Source organism: Heptranchias perlo, chromosome 32 (assembly GCF_035084215.1).
Source record: "Heptranchias perlo isolate sHepPer1 chromosome 32, sHepPer1.hap1, whole genome shotgun sequence".
Taxonomy (NCBI): domain Eukaryota; kingdom Metazoa; phylum Chordata; class Chondrichthyes; order Hexanchiformes; family Hexanchidae; genus Heptranchias; species Heptranchias perlo.
The window spans coordinates 25,637,323-25,664,968 of record NC_090356.1 but is presented as its reverse complement, the minus strand read 5'-3'; the positions used below and the strand labels follow the sequence as shown (position 1 = coordinate 25,664,968).

Below are 27,646 nucleotides of genomic sequence, written 5' to 3'. Positions count from 1 at the left end.
ATCTGGTAGATCCTCAAGTAAACAAGGAAACTGGAACCATGCTGGCCTTGACGCAGGTTAACTGAATACCAAATAACCTGAACACCATGAATTTGGAAATGCCCAAAGTAGATTCCAATTGAAATAACTGGGATGATAGCACATTCAAGAAATGGCTTAGGAGCCCATTTCAGAATAAGGTTGCTACTGGACACAGCATAGACTACTTTCTCACACATTGATTGACCATGAGATGTCACCATTAGTCACCATGGAAATGCCAACAATGCCATTAGGATACATTGAACGGAATTGATCCCAGCAAAGATCACACTGGATTTTTTTTTTTATATGTGGCCTTGCCTCCTTGGACAATATTAAACAATCAACTGTGAAAGGAGCAGACGGTCTAAACTGGAGAGTCATACTTACCAAGAATTAGAAAGGTGATGTCTGCCCGCCCCAGGAGTAAGAGCCTTCGGCCAGTCAGCAGGAGATTTCAAACCATCTCTCCGACACGAAGGGCACTGGGATTAGCTGCCGTTCAGATGGGGGTGTTCTGCAGTGAGCAGAGAAATGGGCTTGCGCGTGCTGGCACGTAATACACATCAAGCAGGCCTACTTAGGCCTGCTACAAGCTAAGCTTGGAAAAAAAAAAGTCTGTGTAAAGTGGCACTTTGTCAAGTTATTAGAGCATCGACCTCTAACCTTTAATGATAAAGAGTCTTTCAGATATTTTAAGCTACGTGCTACTTTGATCAAAGTCCCCAAAACTGGGCACATTAACAACTTCAGTTTTTGTGAAAACTTAAGTAAAAATTTTTAAGTTCCTTTTTATGTAATCAAAGTTTATGGAATTTATTAAAAATTAGCAGGCAGACACCCTTAATAACAACATATATAATACATCAATTATTCAACTAAACTGGGCCCATTTTTCCTTAAAAAGTTGGTTCACACACATTAAGCTTCTACCATAGCACAATTTTTTGAACAGTTTGAAGTTTGTGGATTGAGGGTAAAACTCCTACAAATGATTGTTACATTATTCAGTAGTTATTTGAAAATAGACATTTATTTTTAATCTTTTCCATTCGAATTGTTTCTTAGGTTCATCCCAGCAAAATGCACTATTCCCCATCCAGGAGGCTGGGCCTCTTCTTTGGCTCTCTCGAGTTGCTGCACGGCAATGGGTTGACTTCCCTCCACCACTGCCCGCAACACTGACCACTCCCTAACTGAGAGCCCAGGCAGATGGGCCTGCTCTAGCACCACTCTGGAGCATACGGCACTGTACATCAGCATGACCTCTGGCCTTTACCCTCTCCCCTTATGAAAAGGAAATACCTCCCCAAACAGCTTGAGTAAAATGATAAATTTCCCACAAGTATTTTTAACTGTAAATAATACAATCCGCATTAAGTGCAGTTTCGAGAGGCTTGTTACCACTCCTAGTTATAATGATCATAAACTGACCACAAAGAGATTAATATTAAGAATAGTTTTTGAAGTGAGGGGCCAACATCTGCGATTGCTAACGGTGACTAAAATTCCGAGCTACAATCTGAAAAGAATATCAAAGGTCACTCCTCAAACACCCAATGTTTCCTCAAAAGCTCCAAGTTAAGACCCAGAAACACATCTGTTATTGTTGTTTCATCTTAATTATTTACATGGGCCACTAATGACACTCATTTGGTTCCAAACTTTTTTCTCTCATCAGTTTTCAACCCTTCTCTCTCTTCTCCTGAAGGCATTGACTCCTGGGCACTGGTTGCCTTCCAGTACCTCGTCCCAAGTTGTCCTTATTCATCTGTGAGCCATGACAGTGACAGTCAGCAGACTATTCACCACAGGTGAATCGCAACTGGTCCCAATTCTGTCCAATCAGCTACATTAGCTATTAAGGACCACTGAATAATGATTAGGAGAGGGAACCCAGGCCAATGTTTCCCCCTCTAACCCAGGGCTACCTGTGGTACCTGTACAGCATTCCTGGCTAAGACAATCTAATCAGCACTGAAGAGCCTGGGAGCCTTCTGGTCCGTATGGCTCAGCATTCTCTGAGTAAGCTCTGGGAAGCCTGGAAGAGGATTTCTTAAGCAGTTTAGGTCAGTAATGCGACCATTTTCTTTTTGTACTCAAAGATGGATAACAATGAGCTAAAAAGCACTGTAAAAATAGATTCGAGTTTAGTAAATTGGAAAATGTACCAGGTCGTCAGATTTTTTTAGACTCAATGTTCCTTGGAGGGCTGATATTTTTTCCTTGAGTGAAGTTTTTTTATATTTTCAACCCTATCTTGAGGTTCTCCCTGGAATACTGCAATTGACAATGTTTTGCAAGTGTGACATCCTCTGCTGCTCGTACAGAACAGAAGAGTGTTTCCCTTAATGTGTTTCTACATATATATATATATATATATACAGAGGTTTGTACCATTGAGCGTAACACAATTATATGTAGCTCTATACAGGGGAGGAGAGGGTTAAGTATGGATAAGAATGCGTAAATGGCAATCCTTTAATGAAGGTTAAGAGGAGTCTTGGTAGAGGTGATCAAGATTATATGGGGCTTTGATAAGGTAAATTGGGAAAAGCTATTTCTGCTGGTCAGTGAGTCAGTAACTGGATACTGTAACTTCAAGACCACCATTAAAAGAATGAAGGGAGTGGTTAGGACAATTTTTTTAATGTGAAGGATTGTTAGGATGTGGAATGACCCACTAAACCAATGGTGGAAGCAGAATCTTGAAATATGGGTGGAAATAAGAAATAACAAGGGGCAGAAAACACTGGTGGGTATAGTTTATAGGCCCCCTAATAGCAGCTATACTGTTGGACAGAGTATTAATTATGAAATAATAGCAGCTTGTAATAAAGGTAATGCAGTAATCATGGGGGACCTTGATCTTCATATAGACTGGGCAAATCAAATTGGCAAAGGTAATTTGGAGGATGAGTTCATGGAATGCATTCGAGTCGGTTTCCTAGGGCAATACGTCATGGACCCAACCAGGGAACAGGCTATTTTAGATCTTGTATTGTGTAATGAAACAGGGTTAATTAGTAATCTCACAGTAAAGAATCCTCTGAGGAAGAGCGATCATAATATGATAGAATTTCACATTGAGTTTGAGAGTGACGTACTTAACTCCGAGACTAGAGTCTTATACTTAAATAAAGCCAATTACACAGGTATGAGGAGCGAGTTGGCTAAGGTAGATTGGGAAATTAAATTAAAGGGTATGATGGTTGAAAAGCAATGGCCATCGTTTAAAGAAATATTTCAATATTCTCAACAAACATACATTCCTTTGAGAAATAAAAAGTCCACGGGAAAAGTCATCTACCCGTGGCTAACTAAAGAAGTTAAGGATAGTATTAGATTAAAAGAAGAGGCCTAAAATGTTGTCAAAAAGAGTAGTAAGCCTGAGGATTGGGAGAGTTTTAGAAACCAGCAAAGGAAGCCCAAAACATTGATAAAGAGGGAGAAAGTAGAATATGAAAGTAAACTAAAAAAAATATAAAAATGGATTGTAAGAGCTTCTACAAGTATGTAAAAAGAAAGAGAGTAGCAAAAGTAAATGTTTGTCACCTAGAGACTGAGACAAGAGAAATTATAATGGGGAATCAGGAAATGGCAGATGCGTTAAACAAATATTTTGTATCTGCCTTCACAGTAGAAGACACAAAAAGCATACCAGAAATAGTAGGGAACCAAGGGGCTAATGAGAGTGAGGAACTTAAAGTAATTAATATCAGTAGAGAAAAAGTATTTAAGGAACTAATGGGACTAAAAGCCGATAAATCCCCTGGACCTGATGGCCTACATCCGAGGGTTCTATAAGAGGTGGCTGCAGAGATAGTGGATGCATTGGTTTTGATCTTCCAAAATTCCCTAGATTCTAGAATGGTCCCAGCAGATTGGAAGGTAGCAAATGTAACCCCGCTATTCAAGAAAGGAGGGAGTGAGAAAACAGGGAACTATAGGTCAGTTAGCCTGACATCAGTCATCAGGAAAATGCTGGAATCCATTATTAAGGAAGTGGTAACAGGGCACTTAGAAAATCATAATATGATTAGGCAGAGACAATATGGTTTTACGTAAGAGAAATTGTGTTTGACATATATTAGAGTTTTTTGAGGATGTAACTAGCAGGGTAGATAAAGGGGAACCAGTGGATGTTGTATATTTGGATTTTCAAAAGGCATTCAATAAGGTTACCACATAAAAGGTTGTTACACAAGATAAGGGCTCATGGGGTTGGGGGTAATATATTAGCATGGATAGAGGATTGGTTAATGGACAGAAAACAGAGTAAAGATAAACAGGTCATTTTCGGGTTGGCAGGCTGTAACTAGTGGGGTGCTGCAGGGATCAGTGCTTGGGCCTCAGTGATTTACAATCTATATTAATGACTTGGATGAAGGAACCGAGTGTAATGTATCCAAGTTTGCTGATGATACAAAGCTAGGTGGGAGAGTAAGCTGTGAGGAGGACACAAAGAGTCTGCAAAGGGATATAGACAGGTTAGGTGAGTGAGCAAGAAGGTGGCAGATGGAGTATAATGTGGGGAAATGTGAGGTTATTCACTTTGGTAGGAAGAATAAAAAAACAGAATATTTTTTAAATGGCGAGAAACTATTAAATGTTGGTGTCCAGAGAGACTTGGGTGTACTGGTACAAGAAACATGAAAAGTTAGCATGTAGGTACAGCAAGCAATTAGGAAGGCAAATGGCATGTTGGCATTTATTGCAAGGGGGTTGGAGTATAAGAGTAAGGAAGTCTTACTACAATTGTACAGGGCTTTGGTGAGACCTCACCTGGAGTACTGCGTACAGTTTTGGTCTCCTTATCTAAGGAAGGATATACTTGCCTTAGAGGCGGTGCAACAAACAGATGAGAGGATTGTCAAATGAGGAGAGATTGCGTAGAATGAGCCTATACTGTCTGGAGTTTGGAAGACTGAGAGGTGATCTCATTGAAACATACAAGATTCTGAGGGAGCTTGACAGGGTAGAGGCTGAGAGGTTGTTTCCCCTGGCTGGAGAGTCTAGAACTAGGGGGCATAGTCGCAGGATAAGGGCTCGGCCATTTAAGACTGAGATGAGGAGGCATTTCTTCTCTCAGAGGGTTGTGAATCTTTGGAATTTTCTACCCCAGAGGGCTGAGGATGCTGAGTTGTTGAGTATATTTGAGGCTGAGATAGATAGATGGACTCAAGGGGAATCAAGGGATATGGGGATCGGGCAGGAAAATGGAGTTGAGGTTGAAGATCAGCCATGATTTGATTGAATGGCGGAACAGGCTCAAGGGGCCGTATAGCTTACTCCTGCTCCTAATTCTTATGTTCTTATGTAATTAATAATAGCTTTTAAAAGGAGAAAAAGGAAAATTTAAAATGATATGAGGAAAGGGCAAGGAAATGGGACGTGGATAGCTCTTTCAGAGAGCCAAGAAGGTGAGATGGGCCTAATAACCTCCTGTACTGTACTGTAGAATTTTATGATCCTAAATTATTCTTTTCAAGTCTCCCAACCTGTCCATTAGGATCCTGGGTTACCTGTGCTGGCCATGCCAGTTCACAATTCCAGATGTTGAAGACAAGCCTCGTGACTGCACAGCCTTGCCTGGAGCACTGGGTGATTTGCCTGCCATAGCGGGAGGTGGGGACTGGCACAGATGATCTGTGTGTGTAGTCTCACTATAACTGTACTACTGATACAAAGCAGTTTTGGTTTGTGTCAAAGTTGCAGTTATAGATGGTATAAAATGCAGCCTAAATCCAAAGTAAGGGAAGAAGTGGAGAGAGACCCAATCCACTTTGTTCCAGAGGTAGTCTCAATCCGTTTCCCTTCCAAGGCAGTTCAGCTCTTGACTCCCAATTCATACTTCAAGTTTAGCCTTGCAGAATGAACGACTGGGCAGGTGAAAGCATATTCTGGACCATAAAGAGTATGGGCTCACCTACAGTAGTGGTCTGTGACACCAAACCGTGACAGAAAAGTATCTGGAGAAACAATACCCAAAGAATAACAGAAACACTTTAAGTATTTTCTGGATGATAGTTTTTCTCAGCCATATCTACCTTGTGCCAATCTTAAACTACTCAATCAATAATGGGAGTGCATTATTCCAATATGGTATAACTGAAAAGTCTATTGAATTCTGAGAGTCACAATCTAATTCAAGGTAGTTTATTTTCAGACTCCTTCTATTTTCTCCCTGTTGCCTGGGGTAACCATGTAACCAGGCAATGCACTGGCAAAAATGGAATATGAGTGAATTACATCCAGGCTTCTGTCAATGTACCTCTTAAATGGCTGCCTGAGATTGCACTATGTGTTTAATATCCAACTGTTAATCAAACAGAATAATGTATTTGATAAATCTGAAAAGAGCAGGGTAAAATCGGCACTCCTTACACACCAAGAGTAGAACAACACTCAAAGGGAGCGTGAGCCAGAATCGGGCCTACATATTTGTAGCTCGGTCTCCGACCCACGTTCACTTTGAGCGTGATTCCCCGATGAGCATGTGGGGTCACTAAATTTAAACTAAAGAAAAAAAAAACTTGCATTCACATAGCGCCTTTCATGACCTGAGGACGTCCCAAAGCAGTTTACAGCCAATGAAGTACATTTGATGCGTAGTCACTGTTGTAATGTAGGAAACGTGGCAGCCAATTTGCACACAGCAAGATCCCACAAACAGCAACCAGCAAATGACCAGATATTCTGTTTTAGTGATGTTGGTTGAGGGAAAAATATTGGCACCGAGGAGAATTCTCCTGCTCTTTTTCGAATAGTGCTGCGGGATCTATTGCGCCCATCTGAGAGGGCAGACAGCGCCTCGGTTTAACGTCTCAGCTGAAAAACTAGTATCCAGCAAAAGGCTAATGCGTTATCAAAAGGACTGTTGCTAAATGTCCACCAGTTCTGGAATTTCTTAGCATTCTGTGTAAAATAAGGTCACAAAATCTGACAAAATTCCACAGACAAATGGGACTGATGGTTTAGCAGTTTGTTTTTGTGATTTGTTGATCCCAAGTAAATGCAAGCAGCCATTTCAGGAGGGAAAAAATCAATCAACTAATGGTGTTATTGATTTAAAAAACAAACATGAGCAGCAAATGGGGAAGAAATCAAGTTTTGCAATCAAATACATAATCCATTTATCTCGTCATTAAAGGGAAAGAAAAGTCTGGGGTGAGTGTTAGGTACAGAGTATTCCTCCCTCTCAAATATTGTCGTTATTGTTTTATATATAAATATATCCTGAAAATGCATGTGCCAGTGATCCCACGACTTAGCCTGGGGTTGTAACTCCTGGTGTCCTTGGTCATTGACCCTGCCGGTCAGGGGAATGGCATCTAATTAGCGTAACTGGTGGCTGGCGTCCACAACATTAGGGGTGCATCTCAGGCGCCTACCAGTTCTGAGAGGCTACAAAATATGGCCTCGATGCCAAGTTGGGAAAGGTATTACCTGCCCTTGGACAGAATAATGCTGTGCCTCCTTACCCCTTACCCCTCCCTCATGTAAGGGCACTACTTTTAAATTAAAAATTGAAAAAACTTGCCTATTGTCCTCAGGGGGTTGAGATTGCTTCCGCCCATCCTGAGGCCTGTACATCACTTCCTTCTCGGAATACCTGCCTCCAAAGTTATGCCAGGTCTCTGAGAGGTTGAGGTGACGGGAACTCCCAGTGTGGGATGCCTCCATCCCCACTGATGTAGGTTTTAAGGAGCAGACGGAGGTGTCACCCTTTCCTAAACCCCACAGATACTGGGGTATCCCAATCCCGGCCTATTACAGTGGGCGTGCGGCGGAAAGGCCATGGAATTTCAGGCTGCAATTCCCGATCTCACGGGTTTATCGTCACGCTATGGTGTCTTTGCATTCTCACTTTCCTCCTCAACTGCTCTTGATGGTTGCATCCCATCCCATAATATTTAACCAATAGTTTAGCAGGTAAATGCACTGTAAGTCACGATCAAACATTTAATTCCCAGTCAGTGCTGAGTTAGCTGATCTTTTCTGGGTGCTACAATTGACTTCTGTGCTCCTGGGCTGGGGAAGAGAAAAATGATAAAGGGTTTATGTTCCTAGCAGAGACCCCTGCTACAAAGTACATATGCATACGCTGGGTAATGATACGATTGGGCTCAACCATGATGCCTTCCATAGTGGAAGAGCCGGTTGACACGTGTCCATGAAGAATTACCACCTGAGTGAAGTAGCAGAGAGTTGCTGGTGCTTGTAGAACTGTACTCTAGCAAGAGGTAGCACCTTCAAGAGGCAAAATTGGTGAAAAAAAACTATCACTGGGGGCAGCTTCAGTGGGACCTGGCCTGGGCGTTAGTCCAGAGCTGCTTAACTCTGCAAAACTCTCAAACTGGTTAAATATAGTCGAGTACCTAGCCACTAGTGATTTTTTTTTTCCTGGCTTGGAGGTGTAGGGCTCCAGATTAGCTCCCATTCTGGTCCAAAGTGGTTGCTCCCAACAAAATGAACAGAGCGACTCCATGAAGCATGCAGGTCACCCTGGTCATATATATAATTGAAGCAGCTGAAAATGGGAACTGAGACAGAAAATGTTGTTCTCCATAGGAGGTTACAAATAAATTTTAAAGTCAAGGATACTTTCCAGCAAAAGATTTAGCAAAAGGTTAGGAAGTTGGCTGAGCGAAAGACGACAGAGAGTAGGGATGATGGGTAGGTACTCATATTGGCAGGATGTGACTAGTGGAGTCCCGCAGGGATCTGTCTTGGGGCCTCAATTATTCACAATATTTATTAATGACTTAGATGAAGGCATAGAAAGTCTCATATCTAAGTTTGCCAATGACACAAAGATTGGTGGCATTGTAAGTAGTGTAGATGAAAACATAAAATTACAAAGCGATATTGATAGATTAGGTGAATAGGCAAAGCTGTGGCAAATGGAATTCAATGTAGACAAATGTGAGGTCATCCACTTTGGATCAAAAAAGGATAGAACAGGGTACTTTCTAAATGGTAAAAAGTTAAAAACAGTGGATGTCCAAAGGGACTTAGGGGTTCAGGTACATAGATCATTGAAGTGTCATGAACAGGTGCAGAAAATAATCAATAAGGCTAATGGAATGCTGGCCTCTATATCTGGAGGACTAGAGTACAAGGGGGCAGATGTTATGCTGCAGCTATACAAAACCCTGGTTAGACCACACCTGAAGTACTGTGAGCAGTTCTGGGCACCGCACCTTCGGAAGGACATATTGGCTTTGGAGGGAGTGCAGCGTAGGTTTACTAGAATGATACCCGGACTTCAAGGGTTAAGTTACGAGGAGAGATTACACAAATTGGGGTTGTATTCTCTGGAGTTTCGAAGGTTAAGGGGTAATCTGATCGAAGTTTATAAGATATTAAGTGGAACGGATAGGGTGGATAGAGAGAAACTATTTCCGCTGTTTGGGGATTCGAGGAGTAGGGGGCACAGTCTAAAAATTAGAGCCAGACCTTTCAGGAGTGAGATTAGAAAACATTTCTACACACAAAGGGTGGTAGAAGTTTGGAACTCTCTTCCGCAAATGGCAATTGATGCTAGCTCAATTGCTAAATTTAAATCTGAGATCGATAGCTTTTTGGCAACCAAAGGTATTAAGGGATATGGGCCAAAGGCAGGTATATGGAGTTAGATCACAGATCAGCCATGATCTTATCAAATGGCGGAGCAGGCATGAGGGGCTGAATGGCCTACTCCTGTTCCTATGTTCCTATGTTCCTAAGATTTAAAAGGGAGGTGAGGGAGTCCTTAGCACAGAAAGTATTCCTTCAAAGACTTCCCTTCCTATTCATGTCGTTGAAGTAGTCAACAGCAAGTGTGTAACTGGATGGTGACTTTATAGGAATAGGACCAAGGACCGCTGTAACAAAGATGCCCCAGATCTGAGGTGTAATCCAATAGAGCAAGTGGCCAGGATTGAGAGTGAAGAATAGTGATGTCTGACTCAATGAGAGGAGGGGGAGGGTAATACTGTTTGGCTGATCTAGTGAGCTCAGTCAATGTCACATGATGTCAGTGGTTAGTCAGCAAATGTAAAATGAAAATTATTCCAAATTCCAGGGCTCTTCTCACTCTCTAAGGCCATAAAAATCTTAAACAAAAAGATGCTCTTGGGTTTTTTTGATGTCTCACTTTGGCTATAATTCAAACACATCAAAAATGTTAATTAACGTGTTTTAACATGCCTTGGGTATGACAAAATTTTCATTCAGTATCAACAAAAACACTGAATGCTTCAAAGCATTTGTTGTCTAATTTATACAGTAACATTGCTATCTTCTATCTAGGAAATTATGAAAAGCTCTTTGAAATATAGTAAGACTTGAGCTAGGTGATGGATGGCATTATGTTGGTGTGATTTTTCAAAGCTTCTCAATCAGCCTATACTTGCCAGCAAAAAGACAAACTTTCCATAAATTGTCAAATCCACAGATGACTCACGTGGATGGCAAACACTTCCCTTTTATACCCACAGTCCTGTCAGACTCAACTTACCAGCTGAGCAAAAGATAGGTGTGTCAGATGCTTCCTTCACCACAATAGATTAAAAAAATAAACTCTTTCATCTTCTCCAAATGTAAAACGATTTGAATAAATCTCCTATCTTACTCAAATGCTTTTTATTTGTTGATCATGAAACAGTAACAGAAGCTGAGTACAGTATACGCTGGATGGGCTGTGGCTTGATAGGCCAGGTGCCCTTTTCCCATAAAACATTTTCTAATGGAAGGTACAGCCTGTCTTGCATATACTTGCATAAATCTTTATCTCCCTCTCTAAGATAGGGTAGAAATTTCTGATCTCTGGGACATTAATATTTTAAATCTGTCCTCAAGATGTGGGCAGTGCTGGCAAGGCTACGTTTGTTACTCATCCCTAGTCGCCCTGAGGTGGAGGTAGTGGGCCTTCTCCTTGGACCACTGCTGTCCTTGTGGTGATGGTGCTCTCACAATAGTGTGAGGTAGAGAATTCCAGGATACTGACTCAGTGATGATGAAGAAATGTTGGTATATGTCCGAGTCAGGATGGGGTGTGATACGAGGAGAAACCTGGAGGAGATGGTGTCCCCATGATCCTGCTGCTCCAGTGCTTTTTGGTGTAGAGATCACAGGACTGGGAGGTGCAGTTGATCTAAGCTTAGCGTGTTGCTGCAGTGCATCCTATAGCCGCAGTGCATCCTGCAGCCACAGTGCTTGGGCGGTGAAGGGGATGGACAATGAGTCCAGAGGCAGGGGCACCAATAAAGCAAACTGCTCCAGGCTGGATTGTGTCGTGCTTCTTAAGTGTTGTTGCAGCTGCGCCCATCCATGCAAATGGTGAGTATTCTATCAGACTTCTGACTCGAGTCTTGTAGATGGTGGAGAGGCTTTGAGGTTTGAGGAGGTGAGCCACTAGTCACAGGGTACCCAGCTTCTGCCCTGCTCTTGTAGCCACATTGTTGATATGATTGGTGCAGTTAAGCTTTCGGTTAATGATGACCCTCAGGATGTTATCGGTTGGGGACTCGGCAATGGTGATGTCGTTGAAGGTCGGTGGAAGCTGTTTGTGGCTTTTTTCTTGTTGGAGATGGTCATTGCCTGGCAATTATGTGTAGCGAATGTTATCTGCCATTTGTCAGCACAAGCCTGAATGTTGTCCTATTGTAGGCTGACATTATTAGAGAAGTTGTAAATGGAGCTAAATACTGTAGAATTGTCAGTGACCGGATCAACTCCTTATCTAATGATGGAGAGAAGATCATTGATAAAGTAGCTGAAGGAGACTGAGCCAACCAGATCATCCTGAGGAATATCCACAGCAACGTCCAAGTGTTGCAATCATTTTTTTTCAATTATTCTTGGGATGTAGGCAACACTAGGAAAGCAGTATTTATTGCCCATCTCAAGTTCACCCGAGGGCATTAAGAGTCAACTGTGTTGGCCTTCGACAATCACAACCATCTTCCTTAATGTCAGCTTTGTCTTGAGTCACATGGAATTTCTCCTTGACCCCCAATGTCCTCAGTTTGCTCGGGCTCCTTGGTGCCATGGCAGGTTGAATGCTGCCTTGGTGTCAAGGGCCGATACTCTCAATCTTCCTCTGGTATTCAACGCTTGTGTCCATGCCTGAGTTAAGGCTATGTCAAGGATTAGAGCTAAAATGAGCATACATGGGCAATCTTCCACATTGTCAGGTAGCCATAGCTGCACTGGAATAGCTTGGTTAAGGGGGCACCCAGCTCTGGTGCCCAGGTATTTAACACTACAGCCTAGTTGAGGATGGAAATGTTCATGGAGGCTCCTCTTCCTATTTCCTACTTATTCAATTCTTCTTCTGCTTCTCTCTTGCATGCCTGGTGGCACATGAGACAACCCATTTCTTCCACTGCTTTTACATCTAGCAGATTGCACTCTGGGTTTCTCTGTAACAAAGCCCTTTTTTTATGTGGACAGGTTGTTAGCCTGATTCACAACACCCCACCTGGACAGAGGGCTAGACACGAAGGTGGAGGGTGGGGGGGGGGAGTTGGCACTCCACTCCCATCAGACGTGAGTGCCCTGCTGCATGCCAACCCAGTATTCAGAGACAAAGCTGTGGTCTCCTCCTCGCCAGGGCTACGATTGGGAGGGGCACTCCGCTCCCATCAGATGCGAGCAACCCGCTGCATGTCAACCCGGTATTCAGAGGCGGCAACTCTCGTCTCCACTCGCCAGGACTGTCTGGAGTGGTGCTCGAACCCATCACCTTCTGACTCTTTTTTTATTCGTTCATTTGACGTGGGCATCGCTGGCAAAGCCAGCATTTATTGCCCAAGAGGTGAGAATGCTACCACTGTGCCAAGGCTAACTCCACTCCCACACCAGTCCTGTACTAAGTTCCACACACACATCACCCTCTGTCCTCGTTGATCTACACTGGCTCTCTATCCTCTTAAACACGTTAAGTTTAAGATCCTCGTCATCATCTGTAAATCTCTCCATGACCTCCCCCACACTATCACCACAACATCCTCCAGCCCTACATCCCACCTGAACACCCCATTCCCTGACTCTAACCTTTGTGCGCTCCCGTCCCCTTTGTCCCACCACCGGTGGCAGAGCCTTCAGCCGCCTGGATTCTATTCTCAGGACTCCCTCCTTATACCTCTTTGCCTCTCCACCACCCTCTCCTCCTATAAAAACCTTCTCAAAATCTCTCCCTTTGAAGTGGGTTTTGGTCCACTCCTAATCTCTCCATTTCTGGCTCAGGATTCAATTTTTTTTAACTCCTACCCGTGAAGCGCCTTGAGACATTCTCTACAAGTAAGGGCCAGATTTTCTTATATCTGCCGGAAACACGACGAGGCAGAGCTTCCAGCCGACCAGGTGATGCCAATAAGGACCCCACAGCCTTTTCCAGGAGGTGGCCTCACTTGGTATTTAGGGCAGCTTTTTGATGGATTGTTGAGTGGCTGTCGATGGAAGGATGGGAAATCTGGTTTTGCTGCAGCAGCTTAAAGGGCCAGAGCACTTCAATTTGAAGATGAGGAGGAAGAAGGGTGCCTTATTTTTTCTCCAATTACACCTACTAAACAGTCCATTTTTGGGCAAGTTTAGCGAGGAAAATCCATCCCTAAAGGCGCTATATAAATGCAAGTTGCCTATCGTTGCACAGCTCCTTCCTAGCATTGAAAATGGAGCCTAACCTTTTACTCTCTTCATCATCTGGCCCATGATCCAGCTCCCGACAGGTTTGGCCACTGCTCCCCTGCTCAGGCCTCCGACTGAAATAGTCTATTGAGTCTCAATGACATCATCGGGGCCCTGATCTGCATATTTAAACAGGACCCCGCAAGCTTGGGACGGGTGCCCTGCTCGCCTGCTCAAAAGACCAGGTTAATATTCGCACTGTTTCTGCCAGGCGAGGGCTTAAAATCAGGGCCTTAGTCTTTTAATAGTGGTTTCCTTCACATAATGCATTGTGTATTGCAATGCTCCTGCCATTATAAATAGTGAATCCTTTGACCAACCATCAGCAGCACCACAGTTGATCTGCTGTATATATTTTATAAATAAATATATAATAAAATTCCTGCACCCAGTGTGTGTATGTCATATTCCAGACAACGGGTACCAGACATCACACTTTGTTACTGACGCAAAAGAATAGAAAAAGAAAGCTGGGCGTTTCATTCTGGATTTTTCTGACTTGGAGCCTGAAATTTGCAACAATTTACTGATATGCGACTGTAGATTTCAGGCTGCAGAATAGAAGAACCCAGACACGAAATGCCTGGGTTTCTTTTTCTTTTATCATGATTGTTTTGCATCTGTAACAAAGTGTGACATCTAGTATGGGATGTCTGGAGTGTGATGCACACTTGCTGGATACAAGAGTTTTAGATACACTCTGCGTCAGTGTTCCTGAGTCTTTTGTAAATGGTTTTCATTTTCATCACTGACTTTAGGGCAATTCTTGTGAGGTCAGTGCACATATACATGAACATTTACAGCACTGGCAGAACAAGCTCGAGGGGCTGAATGGCCTACTGCTGTTCCTATGATCCTAATGCACTGGCCACCACCTTCAATCATCTTGTGTCACATTTCCAACCTCCCTCCCTACCAGGTAGAGTGAATCTCAATTTGAAATACAGAATTTAAGGTCCTACATAACACACTAAAAGTTCATTTTCATTCATTGTCTGAATACAAATGTCTCGAGGAAAAGCATTAATTCATTTTCTTTCTAAATCGCTGTGCAGAGAGAGTACTGCATACTCAACTAGGAAAATGCTATTTGTTTTTTTAATTTAATTACCTTAATAACATTTTCTTTCAGAACTATCATTTCCCTAGATTTCTTTGACCCCTTCTCAGTCGATAATTAGAATTGATTGAAAAGGTTTTGGATCACTGAGACAAACCGGCCATGCATTCCAATGCTGTGAGATCATATTTATTTGTTTATATGTGTGTTGCACACTTCAAAATGAGATGTTAACTACTAAGGTTAAAACTTAGAGCAAGATAATTACACTTAATGACTACAGGGGTGTGGCACTAGACCAGTAACCCAGAGATCATTGATTCATAGCCACCAAAGCGAAGTCTAAAGATAAATTCAATAAATCTGCCAATTTGAGGGCTGGGCTGGTACAAGTAAATGCTGGATTATCACTGAAACCCAACTAGTTCACTAATGTCCCCATACCCCCACTCACCACTGGCCTGCATGTGACTCCAGTCCTACAGTATGTGTTTGACTCCGAACGCCCAAAGTAGCAAACCACTCAGTTGTAAAAAAAAGTTTGCTGCAGAGGGAGAAGCCCTACCTTCTCAGGGCAACTAGGAATGGGCAATAATTGTGACCTTGCCAGCATCACACACACACCCCTAAACAAAAAAAAAGTCTCCCATGGCAGTGATGTCAACGTTGGTACCAACGTGGGGGCAAAATATTTTAGTCCTTTGGACTGTATAATTTTAATAAAAATATTTTAACCAAAATGATCCATTCCATGCGGAGTTTTCCTTGTTAACATTATGCCCTTCGATATATGTTTATTCCTTTGTCTGGTTTATATTTTTCACTCTGCATTTTTAAGAATAAACATTACATTACAGCCAGAAAAGCAGAGCTGGAGGATTGTGAGCACAGAGCCATGAGATTGTTAGGATAAAGCTAAAAGATTGAGAGGAGCAGTGTCAGGAGATGGAAGAGAGTGGCAAGAGTTTCTGATCACACAGCTGGGAAAAGTAGAGCACAAATGGGAGGCTGTTGGGATAGACTTGGCAAACAATCAGGATTGTGGCAAAGCCCAGGGAGAATGTAAAGAGGGACAGAGAAAAAATATATATTTTGTTTGATTACAGAGAATCTATAGACTGGTACTGATAGTAGTTATGCTTAGAAACGGGTCTATAGAACCAGGTGGAAGTCCTGTGAATGAGGCCTACAAAAGTAAGCTTTACTATATGCTCATACAGAGTAGCTCTGCATATAAATAGGCCCCACAGAAATAGATTTTAATATGAACTAACGGTGATCCCATGCATGGGGCCCACAGAAACAGGCTTCATTATCACCTACTGGTTGTCCTGCTTGTAAGTTGGGCCTATGGAAACAGGCTTCACAGTTGATTGGTGGTAGTGCTTATTGGTTGCTTTTGTTGAAAATCTTACTGCTTGCTGGTTTTTACAAACAGCAGCACGTGCACATAGGGAATTCACAGGTCTGACAAGTATCATTGGAAGTAAGCATCACATATTTTGCTTTGATATATTTTAATATATCTGACTATGAAAAGTAACCCTTATTCCAAGTGTAAGTAGGTTTGTAATCAGCCTGACTCTTTGGAATCATAAATCTTACTCCCAATGTTAATATCTCTGATTCTACATAATAACAAAAAAACTTAAATCTAGTCATTTCAAAAGGAACATCCCTCACATTTTGAACCAAATATTATTGTCAATATTTCCATTAGCATTGGGCCAGCACACCCCACAAATAATTGGCACTGCAGTACCATAGCACTGGTGGTGGGGGCCACTTACCATAAATAGTACTTTGACCTAAGAAGTCCAATCCCTCCTTGTTTCCTCCTTCCCCCATGCCCAATTGGGATAAATATGTATAGATTTTTGAAAAGTAAACTGTACAAGTGCCATTCAGGACTCCTGGCCTGTCAGGAACAGTGGTTCTTACATGACAGAGCTGTCAAGGTTACAGCAATAGTTGCAAAGTAATGGTATAGTACCTCCATGATCCAGGCAACAAGGTGATCTCTGGTGGACTGAGGGTCATGCAATATTTAAACTGCAATAGTTTATCTTATCTATGTGGATTTTTCTGTCCCCTCCTTCACACAACAAAGTGTAGAATACAACTGTAATCCTGTGCCACCACTAATGAGAGTATCGGGAGGTAAAACACACACACACACACACACACACGGTCATACTTCATGTTATGCTAGTAAGTCACAGCAGCCATTTCAGCAGGGAGCAAAATCTCAGTCTCAAAATCAAAGGTGGATGCCATGTAACCATAGTCTGCAAGCATGTCAGATTGGTGAGTTCCAATCCCAGTCAAAGCTTCAAACCCATAGGTTCCGTAGAGGAGCACTTCACGTCGCTGAAGAGAAAGCTCAGACCAAAGGAAATTTAACAAATTAATCCTCTGGCTGGCAGCTACTGCAATTGTTGGCCACAATTCATTTTTAAAACCTCACGGAGACACTGCAATGTTGAGGCCATCACAGATGGGATCAATGTTACCAATTACTGGCAACATCTTGTTTTCAGTCTTTTGTCACTGCATTATGAGGTCAGGGTACCGGGTCCAAATTCTTGAAACGGGAAAGGAAAATTGTCCGTGTAGCTAGCCATATTGCCTAGCAATGCCTCTTGATAGTAATTTGACCATTATGGAGCATAGGAGTATGCAATGTTGAGACTGGTGATGTGGTGGTATTGCCTCTTCCAGAACTTCAATGAAGAAAAAGAACAAAACATTGAAAAAGTTTGCGAGTTTCCCTAATGGCTCAGTGGGTAAATACACTGGGCCATATAGACCAGGAAGGTTCAGGTTCAAACTCAGGGTTGATTTGACTGATCTACATGCTGCAGTGTCGATGATCATCCTGCAGGAGGCGGCATTGAAGGGGAAGGTCCCACTGAATTAGAAAGAGGCTGAAGTGGTACCATATTCTCAATAAAGGCAGAAAACCCATTAGTCTTACATCAATAACTGGCAAAATAATTAAACTTATCATTAGGAACAAACTCGTATAAAATGAACCTAATTAAATGGCAGCAACATGGTTTCAGAAGGACAAAATCCTGCTTAACCAACTTCCCTGACTCTTCTGAGGAAATAACATTCCAATGAAAGTCTTTAACAAAGTTCAGTGAGAAAGGCTGCTACACAAGCTTAAGGCATTGGGTCCCAGGTAAAATTTGGAGGTGGATAAGCTGTACATTAAAAGAAAGGATGCAGTGAGGACTAGTTAGAGGACTGATTTCAGGGTTGGGGAGATGTATTGAGTGGGCTGCCCTAGGAATTGGCCCCTCCTCTCTGGATTTAGAAACACAATGCAAGTTGGTCAGACTAAAATAGAAAGTGGGGGGTGAGAGGGAGGAGAAGTGGGCAGAGGGCAGTAGAATCTAATGAAGCAGCCAAGGAATTACAGAAGCACTTAAAGACATTTGCAAGTGGACAGAACTATGGTGGATTAAATTCAATTCAGGTAAATGCAAAAACGTGACATACTGGGAGAAAAATGGGAGACATAATGAATGTGGTCAAACTGCCTAGGAGAGGCTGAGAGAAATCCTGGGAGTGATAACTGAGCTCATCCACAGCCATATTGCGTCACTGTAGAGTGGTAAACAGAATGTTGAGCTACATCGTCAAATCAGTACATTATAATTCCGAGACCATCATTGCTGAAGCTGTGTCGTTCTTTGGCTAGGCCACATTTCGAGCACTGCGTTCAGTTCTGGATACTAAAGCATGCGGGGAGCATTCAAGGCCTGGGAGTGGTCCTGTGAAGGCCTATGAGGTTGATCCCTAGTGTCAATGGGCTGAGTTATAAGGAAAGGTAAGAAAAACTCACGCTTACACCTTGAAAGGAGGAAAACGAGAGGGGACCCTATAGAGATATATATTAAGCGGAATAGAAAAGGCTAATCCAGAGCGATATGTCAATACAATGGGGCACAGTAACAAAATAATAAAGAACAAGTTTTGGACTAATGTCAGGAAGCATTTCTTCATCAATGATGATTAATATCTGGAACAGTCTTTCACAGGGTGTAGTGGAGGCTAAAACTGTGGAATCCATCAAGGGCGATTAGATGGTGTGGTGGGGAACACACAGGTTTTTATGGAAGGATAAGCTAGATAGGATGAATGGGTATCCTCATCAATACTTATCTTTGGGGCAGTGGTTTGTAGAAATATAAAGCTGCCTTCAGTGTTGCTAAGTGGGGGTGAGACTGCCCCTGATTGAGAAAGAAAGAAAGAATTTACATATACATAGTGCCTTTCACATCTTCAGGATGTTCCAAAGGCTTCACAGCCAATTAAATATTTTTTTGAAGTGTATTGATTGTTATAATGTAGGCGGTAGCCAATTTGCACACAAGGTCCCACCAATAGTGATGAGATAAGCAATCAGATAATCTATTTTTATTTAGTGGTGTTAGTTGAGGGACAAATGTTGGCCAGAACATCAAGAGGAAGCACCTGCTCGCCTTTGAATAGTGCCATGGGACTTTTCACTTCCACCTAAGAGGATAGGCGAGGCTTCGGTTCAGTGTCTCACTCACGAGACGGCACCTCAGATAGTGCAGGGCTCCCTCAATACTGCACTGAAGTGCTGTCCAGTGACTGTTGTCCAGCGTGCCTACTGGAAGGTGCTGTGATGCACGAATATGTTGGGCGCCCTCTGCTATGATGTCCTAGTGGCGATTCTTCATGTGTGAGTCAAGGCAAGGAGTCTCAGTGGGCCATTCCAGCATGAGGAGTAACAGCCGAGCCTAATCCTGTCCTCCCCAATCTCCACACATGCACATTTCCCAGATGCCGATACTGGACAGTGATCTGAAGCAGGAATCCTGACTCTAGCTAGGGGCGGTGAGGCCAATTGTCTTATCCTTGCAGTGCCTTGGCTTAGATCAACTAAAACAGCTGAGGCCAGGGATCAAACCTGGAACCTTCTTGGTTAGTTCCAAACTGGATTGTGCATTTCTAATTGAGCTAGCAACCTCAGATATGACAGGGTGCCCAGTACTGTTATTCAATCAGGCTGGAATTTCTCTCTCCTTCTGCCATTTATGTTAAACAGAGCAAATTGCCAGCCACTTATATTTCTGCTACAGATTGCTGTATGTATGTAAATACTGTGGTGTTTGTGTAGGCTCCCACTTGCACAGAACACAATGATGCCATCAAGTACTATTAACCAAACACAGCTGCCCTTCAATGGAATTCAAGGACACCTAGCAACCAATCAGATTTTGTTATTCAAGTGACAGATTTCATCACCTGACACCGTACATTTCTCTCAATTTATCCCCTTTCCCTGTGTAAATACTATCGACCAAATTAAACAAAGGGTGCTGCTTAAAAAAACATGAGCGACCAGAACGCAAACAATGAAATCACCGCCAATGAAAGGATTCATTCATTTATTCCATGTTCATCTAATTACAAGCACCAACGGCATGTCTATTAAGAAAAAAAAAACTTATATTTATTAGCGGATGACACAAATATAGCCAAAGCTCATTAATTATCCACGCACACCTCCGGCGATTTTACTCTTCTCTCTTCGCTTGTCATGTGAAAGTGTTGAAAGTACTGCTCTGAGGCTGTTGTTGAGGTTGTATTTTGTTAACCAAGTGGTATTGATGTGATAGAATCTTCCATCTGAACAAAGTTTTCCTCATGTGTGTGTCATAAAGTAGACAGTATGGCCTAGAATTTTGTCAGCATGCCGACCGTCTTTCGGGAGCTAATTGGCCTACTATGCTTCCGATATGGTGAGCAGGAAGTGAGCGCGCATTTCTGGCTGGAAATGCGCCGGCTGCCATATTGGATAAGGTAGCTGTGCTGGCGACAGGAGCGCACAGGACTGCTCTTCCTGACCCTGCATTCAAAGAACACTTTCTACTACCGGTCACAGCCGCTCTCCACAGGCTGCCAAAACCTTCCCCCCCACCACCACCCCCCACCGCCAACGATCCCCCCCCGACCTGCTCGTCCCCTTTCCTCACTTACGTGAGGGCCGCTGCTAATGTCACTGTGGCCCGATCTTCTACCACGCTACGCCAGCAGCTCTGCGCAGCTCGCCAGCTCCATGAAAATGAGGTCGGAGGGCCAATATCGGGTGCATCTTGGGCCTCACCGTTCAAGCGGAGGGATCATACTCTGCACTCCCTGTGCACCTAAAAATGGGCGTGCCCGAATTTCTAGGTCAGTTGTAATGTTGTTATATCAGCCCATGATAGACTCACATCTGATAGGCAATCCTTCACTCACTTCTAGCCTTCAATCTTTATCCCTCCCATATCAATGTATCGCATCTCTATTTTCTCGATATTTCATGACCATTGCCTCTCTGAACTTCCCTCAATTCTTCCTCATAAAGTCCAAATGCAGGATCCGACTACACAATCTCCCTCCCCTCTGCTTCCTCACTGTGTTGAAAGCCACCATCGTTTCACCGTGTCCTACTCTAATGTGTTCCTTCCCAATGTCTTTAAAGTTTGAAACTCCTTACCTCTCTCAGGGTGTTAAGTTTAATGAAAGAGTAGATGAGGAAAGGATTTTTCTCCTCTTGATAACAGCTATGCTGAGTTTTGCTCCCCAGCTAAAATGGATTCACAAAAATTAGCGTAAAAATTCAGGATTATCGAGGCCTTATTTCGTGTCAACCACCGAAAAATCCAGCAAAATTTCTCAGAGGTGAGGGCTTCTATTTTGTTGAGCTGCACTTTGCTCAGGAAAATTTGCCAGATAAGGGCACAAATCTAATAAGGAGTTCAGGAGAAACTTCTTTACCCAGAGAGTGGTTAGAATGTGGAACTCGCTACCACAAGGAGTAGTTGAGGTGAATAGCATAGATGCATTTAAGGTGAAGCTAGATAGGGTACAAGGAATAGAAGGATATGCAGATAGGGTTAGATGAAGTAGAGTGGGAGGAGGTTCATGTGGAGCATAAACAGTGGCGTAGGCCACACTTTAAAGGCCTTGGGAAGGAACACATTAGAGTAGGACATAGGCCAGTTGGGCCGAATGGCCTGTTTCTGTGCTGTAACTTCGATGTAATTCTATGTAATCTTGAGCATTCAGCAAAGACGCAGGCTCTCATCTCTTTCTGTCTGCAGCCTGATCGATAGAGACAGACTCAGAGCTCTGGTAAAAGTTCTTGAAAATAAAGGAAGTTCAGGTTGTGACAAGTGACATGGTGCCATTCCATTGAGCAGCCTGGGTACAATTGGTGAACAGAGGTCTCCTGCAGGAACTATAATGGATATTAGGTAGTGCTGTACGGTCAGCCTGTTTGAGTCTAACAGCTAGCAGCTTAAGAGCTGTGTCCTTTAAATGTTTAAGCCTACAAAGCAAGCAACCTAGACTAGATTTAGGTATGATGTGGAGATTTAGGTACAGTATGTAAATGTCTCTTTAAGGTTTAGAGAGAAAGTACTATTAACTATTCACCTGTTTTTATTTGACACTTAGCAATTTTTACCATCCACTGCGTATAGCAGGCAAATCGCGTTAACACCAATGTGCCCGCTATAAGCAGAGAGCACTGTATTTTATTTATAACACCCACCATTAATTGCAAACAAGGGTCTCTCACATTGAGTTCAGCAACACAAATCCGCCAAGAAAGCAGGTGGTAGTCAGTGCATGAAAATAACACATGGGGTGTGTCCTGCTGCCTAAAGAACAGCACCTCTGTAAGCTGGGAGCACATGGTACTTTTTAAACCTTCATAAGAGGTCCTTTTACTGAAGACTGAGCACTATTGGCAAATCGGCATTTGCCCCATTTCCGTGGAGCCATTAAAGCACGAGTGCCGCACAACTGCATTACAGAGCTCTTTATGGTGTGTTACAGACACGTGACTCTCCTGAATATACTATGGCCCTGACGTTCCAAGAATGAATTGAAAGTTGCATGAAATCAGGTATTTCAAAATGGATTGCATATGCCATTCTGATTCACGGCCATTCTACAAGATATTTAGCCTTTTTTTTGTGAAGAGAGGAAACCACGACATTCAGGCTTCCATTCCTATTACATTTCGCAAGCTTTACAAATCCGAGCTTTGTTGCAGCTGCTCACTAATTTTCATTTACCTCTTCTTCTATCCTAATCTCTTCAACCTTGGTGGTGGCCTGCACTCGACCCTTGACCTCACTTTCCTGTTTTTCTGGCCATCTTAATCACTGTCCCGAACACTGTCTAATTTCCTTTTCAATTTTCGCGTTCTAGATTTAGTCATAAACAGTTACTGTAAACGGGATATGGAGGATTAAAAGAATTGGGATAATTAAAAGATCATTCCAGTATAAGGTTCTACCCTTGTGTATTCATTCAGAAATGCAGCCCTATCTTAGTTTTTTTTAATTTGCTTTTCACTAGAAACTCCTGCCAGAAGCAATAAATCTGCATATAGTCTGGCTTTGAATGTCTATAATTTCAGAGAAGGCAGTTCCTCTCATGTTTCTGTGATCTCCATCTGGCACCCTGGCATCAGAGATTGTGTCTGAAGACCACAAAAGGTGCCAACAATTCATGGCATCAATCAGCCAAGTGATAATTTTGATTTTTACATTTGTGAGGTGTGTCTACAAATTAGCATTATAAATTGATTTTTAAAAAAAAATCTGATCAAACTGTGCTCCCCACCGTTAACTGAATGCTGCTACGACCTCCTTCAGATTTACAAATCTTTTAGGATTGCAATTTGAAAATAGCTCAATGCAGTGGTACAAAGGTCCTGAATTTCCTGGGCCTGATTTCCGCCTGGAGCTGGAACCCATTTATGCCGTGTTTCCGCCCCGTTTGACCTGACTCTTTAAATTCTGGTGGGGGGGGGAGGCCCATGGATGGGGCAAGTGTCTGGAGGGAAATTCTGCTCTTCACGCCCTTGAATTGAGAGGTGCTGTGAGTTCCTAAGAGGCCTTCTGAAGGCCCCAAAGCCTTAGTAGATGAAGGTAATTGATCTGGAAGGGATCATTCACCTTATCTGGAGGAAGAATAGCTCTTTCTGGAGAAGAAGAGCAAAAAAAAGGCATTTTTCTTCAGTCTTATTGGGCTTTGGGGGACTTCAGACTGAGCGGCTGTGAGGAGCTCTGCCTTACAAGGGGGGATTGGCCTGGATCCTGGAGAGAGCAAGGGGGCATCACTGATTCCCCCTTGCAGGCACTGGAGGACTACCCGGGCTGTGCAAATGAACCTGTCCCCAGGATTTGGAGCAGGGTGTCTGGCCGGGGCAAGGGTGGGCAGGGATTCCACTTTGCCGCACTTGTATTGACGGAGCGGACCTCCAGAAATTTCGGGGCCACAATGACCTGCATCATTGTCAGTTCCCCAAAAGTGAGTTCCTAATCTTGGCTGTATTGTGATAGAGAAGTGCCATGGGTAGGCAACATCTAAATGGACCATCACTGAACTGGTTGCCTTGGGAGGGATCCTCCTCGTGGCTGAGTGTAGAGTGGCATTAAAGAAAGAAAAGAAAGAACTTGGATTTCTATAACGCCTTTCAGCACCTCAGGGCTTTTCACAGTGATTCACAGCCAATGAAGTACTCTTGTAATGTAGGAAATGCGGCAACTAATTTGGACGCAGCAAGCTCCCACAATGTGATAATGACCAGATAAATATTGGTCAGGACTTTAGTTGCAGATTGCTCATTGAGGGAATGGTTTATGGCCTAAGGAGGTTCAGAGAGAGAAAGAAAAGATAAAAAATTGTTTCTTTTGAGGGAACGACCACCTTTCTATTGCCTCTTCAGTCCTCCTGATCTCCCTGGACCACGACAGCCAAAGGAACTTGCTCCTGACCTCCATCCGTGCTGCCCTGAGCTGGCCTTTGATAAACATGGAGAAGCAACTTTTCAATCCTCCCTCTGCCCATCCAACCTCTCCTCAGGGTAAAAATTAAAGATAACGGGGAGAAGAGGTGCTATTGATGCAAAAATTTGAGGTACCCAAAACCTTACATTTTAAAGGATCACATAAAGCAACGAAAATCACAGCGTACAATCACACTCTCAAAGCATTCTGGGGAGCCTTCCTTTACAAATGCACCGTGTTCCAGCCTCAATTTTCTCTCTGAATCCATCAAGCATAAGTTTGCATGCAATGTCACAGGCAAATGCATTCACCCAACTCAGGGTGCATAAAATCTGCCACTTGACACCAGAGTGAGTGACTCTGTTGTGCAACAACTCATTTGAATCATAATGTGTGAATTAGCCGCTAGCTCAGCAGGCAACCTGACAACTACAGGACCGGGAAGAAAATGCTAGCATCTGTTTTTCTCTGATTTGGATACAGTGGAAAATATTCCAAGGATATGATTTATTTCCCATGCAAATGCCAACATCTAATCACATCCCACGGGATCTCGGTGTGTTCTGATTATGGATTATGTTGAAAATTGATTAGGTAAATTTAATTATGGATGGTAAAAAATGGTTTTAGTGAAGTCTTTTAAGTTGTCATCTTTGGCTCAGTGTTAAGGCTCTTGCCTCTGAGTAAGGGGTGTTGTTGGTTCAAGCTGTACTCCAGAGACTTAAATACATAATCTAGGCTGGTGCTTCAGTGCGGTACTGAGGGAGTGCTGCACTGTCAGAGCTGCTGTCTTTTGGATGAAACATTAAACTGACCAGAAAGTTGCAATGGGAAATTGACAGATTAAGTATCACTCTGGTGAATCTGTGCTATACCCCCTCCAAGACCAATATATCCTTCCTGAGATGCAGTGCCCAGAATTGAATGTAGTTCTCTAGATTCGGTCTAACCAGAGCTTTTCATAACTGTAACATAAGTTCCACCCCTTTGTATTCCAGCCCATTGAGATAAAGGCCAAGATTCCATTGGCCGTTTATATTATTTTTGTACAAGTCCACTAGTTTTTAGGGATTTACCCCTAAATCTCTCTGCTCCTCCACAGTTCCTAGCTTTTCACCATTTAGAAAATACTCTAATCTATCTTTCTTAAATCCAAGTGGATGACCTCATACTGAACTCCATCTGCCACAGTTTTGCCCACTCACTTAATCTATCAATTTCCTTTTGCAACTTTCTGCTCCTATCTACACTATTTACTGTGCCACCTAACTTAATGTCGTCAGCAAACTTGGATATACAGCTCTTTATTCCTTGATAAATATAGTGAAAAGCTGAGGCCCCAATACAGATCCCTGGGAGACACCACTCGTCACATCCTGACAATTTGAGTACATGCCGACTGTCCCTACTCTATGTCTCCTATCTCCTAATCAATTCCCTACCTATGTCAATGGTTTGTCTCCAATTCCATGCGATGCGCTCTCATAAATAAAAACAGAAAATGCTGGAAACATTTAGCAGGTCAGGCAGCATAAGTGGAGAGAGAAGCAGAGTTAATGTTTCAGGTTGATGAACCTTCATCAGACTGGAAGAAGTTAGAGATTTAACAGCTTTTAAGCAAGTGCAGAGCCAGGGAAAAAGTGGGGGGAGGAAAGAACAAAGGGGAAGGGCTGAGATAGAGTGGAGGGCAGGAGTGATTAAATGACAAAAGGGATGATGGTGCAAGGGAAAAGGGGCAATAATGAGACAAGTATAGAAAGAAAAGATGGGTCCAGAGGAGATGTACATGGTTACAGCAGAAACATTACCAGAACCTGCTTTCTGAGAAAACGGGAGCAGTGGTTAAGATCTAAAGTTGTTGAAATCAATGTTGAGTCCGGAAGGTTGTAAAGTGCCTAATCGAAAGATGAGGTGCTGTTCCTCGAGCTTGCATTGAGCTTCATTGGAACAGTGTAGGAGGCTGAGGACAGAGAGGTCAGAGTTGGAGTGGGAAGGAGAATTAAAATGGCAGGTGACCGGAAGGTCAGGGTCACACTTGCGGACTGGGTGGAGGTGTTCAGCAAAGCGATCAACCAATCTGCGTTTGGTCTCCCCAATGTAGAGGAGACCGCACCATGAGCAGCGAATGCGGTATACTAAATTGAAAGAAGTACAAGTACATGCTCTTTCATTTTTGCTAATGCTCTTGTATATGTTACAAGAACTTTTTACCATACATGGCAATGTTATGTTTATTAAATATTTCACACATTTTCACGCATCACATTCTAATGAATCGCGCTGGGTTAATCCCTCTGACGGCTGAAGATGATGGTACAGTTCATTTACGAGTCGATTCCGCCTACAGGGAGATGGACCTGTTATCAGCACAAAGTGGAAAGTCAGATGTGCACTGCGTCTGATCTTCCAGCCAGTGCTCAAATTTCTGGTTTGCGCTGGTGGTGGATGAGTCTGTCTGCTGGCAGCACAGAGTGGCAAAGTCACCCACAGCTACAGCACTGGTCAGAGTACATGCCCCAATGATTCTAATTACTGGAACTATGCTTCCTTCGAAAATTCACTTGAAAGCATTTCTATAGTGCCTTTCATTTATCAATGATATTCTTAGATGAAGGAATAGAGAGCCGTATATCCAAGTTTGCCGACGAGACTAAGTTAGGTGGCAAAGTAAGTAGTGTAGATGGGAGCAGAAAATTGTAAAGGTAAATTGATAGATTAAGTGAGTGGGCAAAACTGGCAGATGGAGTTCAATGTGGGGAAGTGTAAGGTCATCCACTTGGATCTAAGAAAGATAGATCAGAATATTTTCTAAATGGTGAGAAGTTGGGAACTGTGGAGGAGCAGAGAGATTTAGGGGTCCATGTACAGAAACCACTAAAAACTAGTGGACAGGTACAAAAAATAATTTAAAAGGCTAATGGAATGTTGGCCTTTTTCTCAAGGGGGCTGGAATACAAAGGGGTGGAAGTTATGTTATGTTATGCTATTGTATAAAGCTCTGGCTAGACCGAATCTTGAGTACTGCGTTCAGTTCTGGGTACCGCATCTCAGGAAG

General features: G+C 42.9%; 1 protein-coding gene across 1 annotated transcript in view; it reads right to left on the bottom strand.

The window, feature by feature from the left end:
• Nucleotides 1-465: 465 nt before the first annotated feature.
• ajap1 (adherens junctions associated protein 1) overlaps nt 466-27,646 on the bottom strand; it is a 104,806-nt gene continuing 77,625 nt past the window's right edge. The window contains exon 7 of the mRNA XM_067970057.1: nt 466-538. Within this exon, the coding sequence (XP_067826158.1) occupies nt 466-538 (73 nt within the window). The remainder of the gene's footprint in view (nt 539-27,646) is intronic.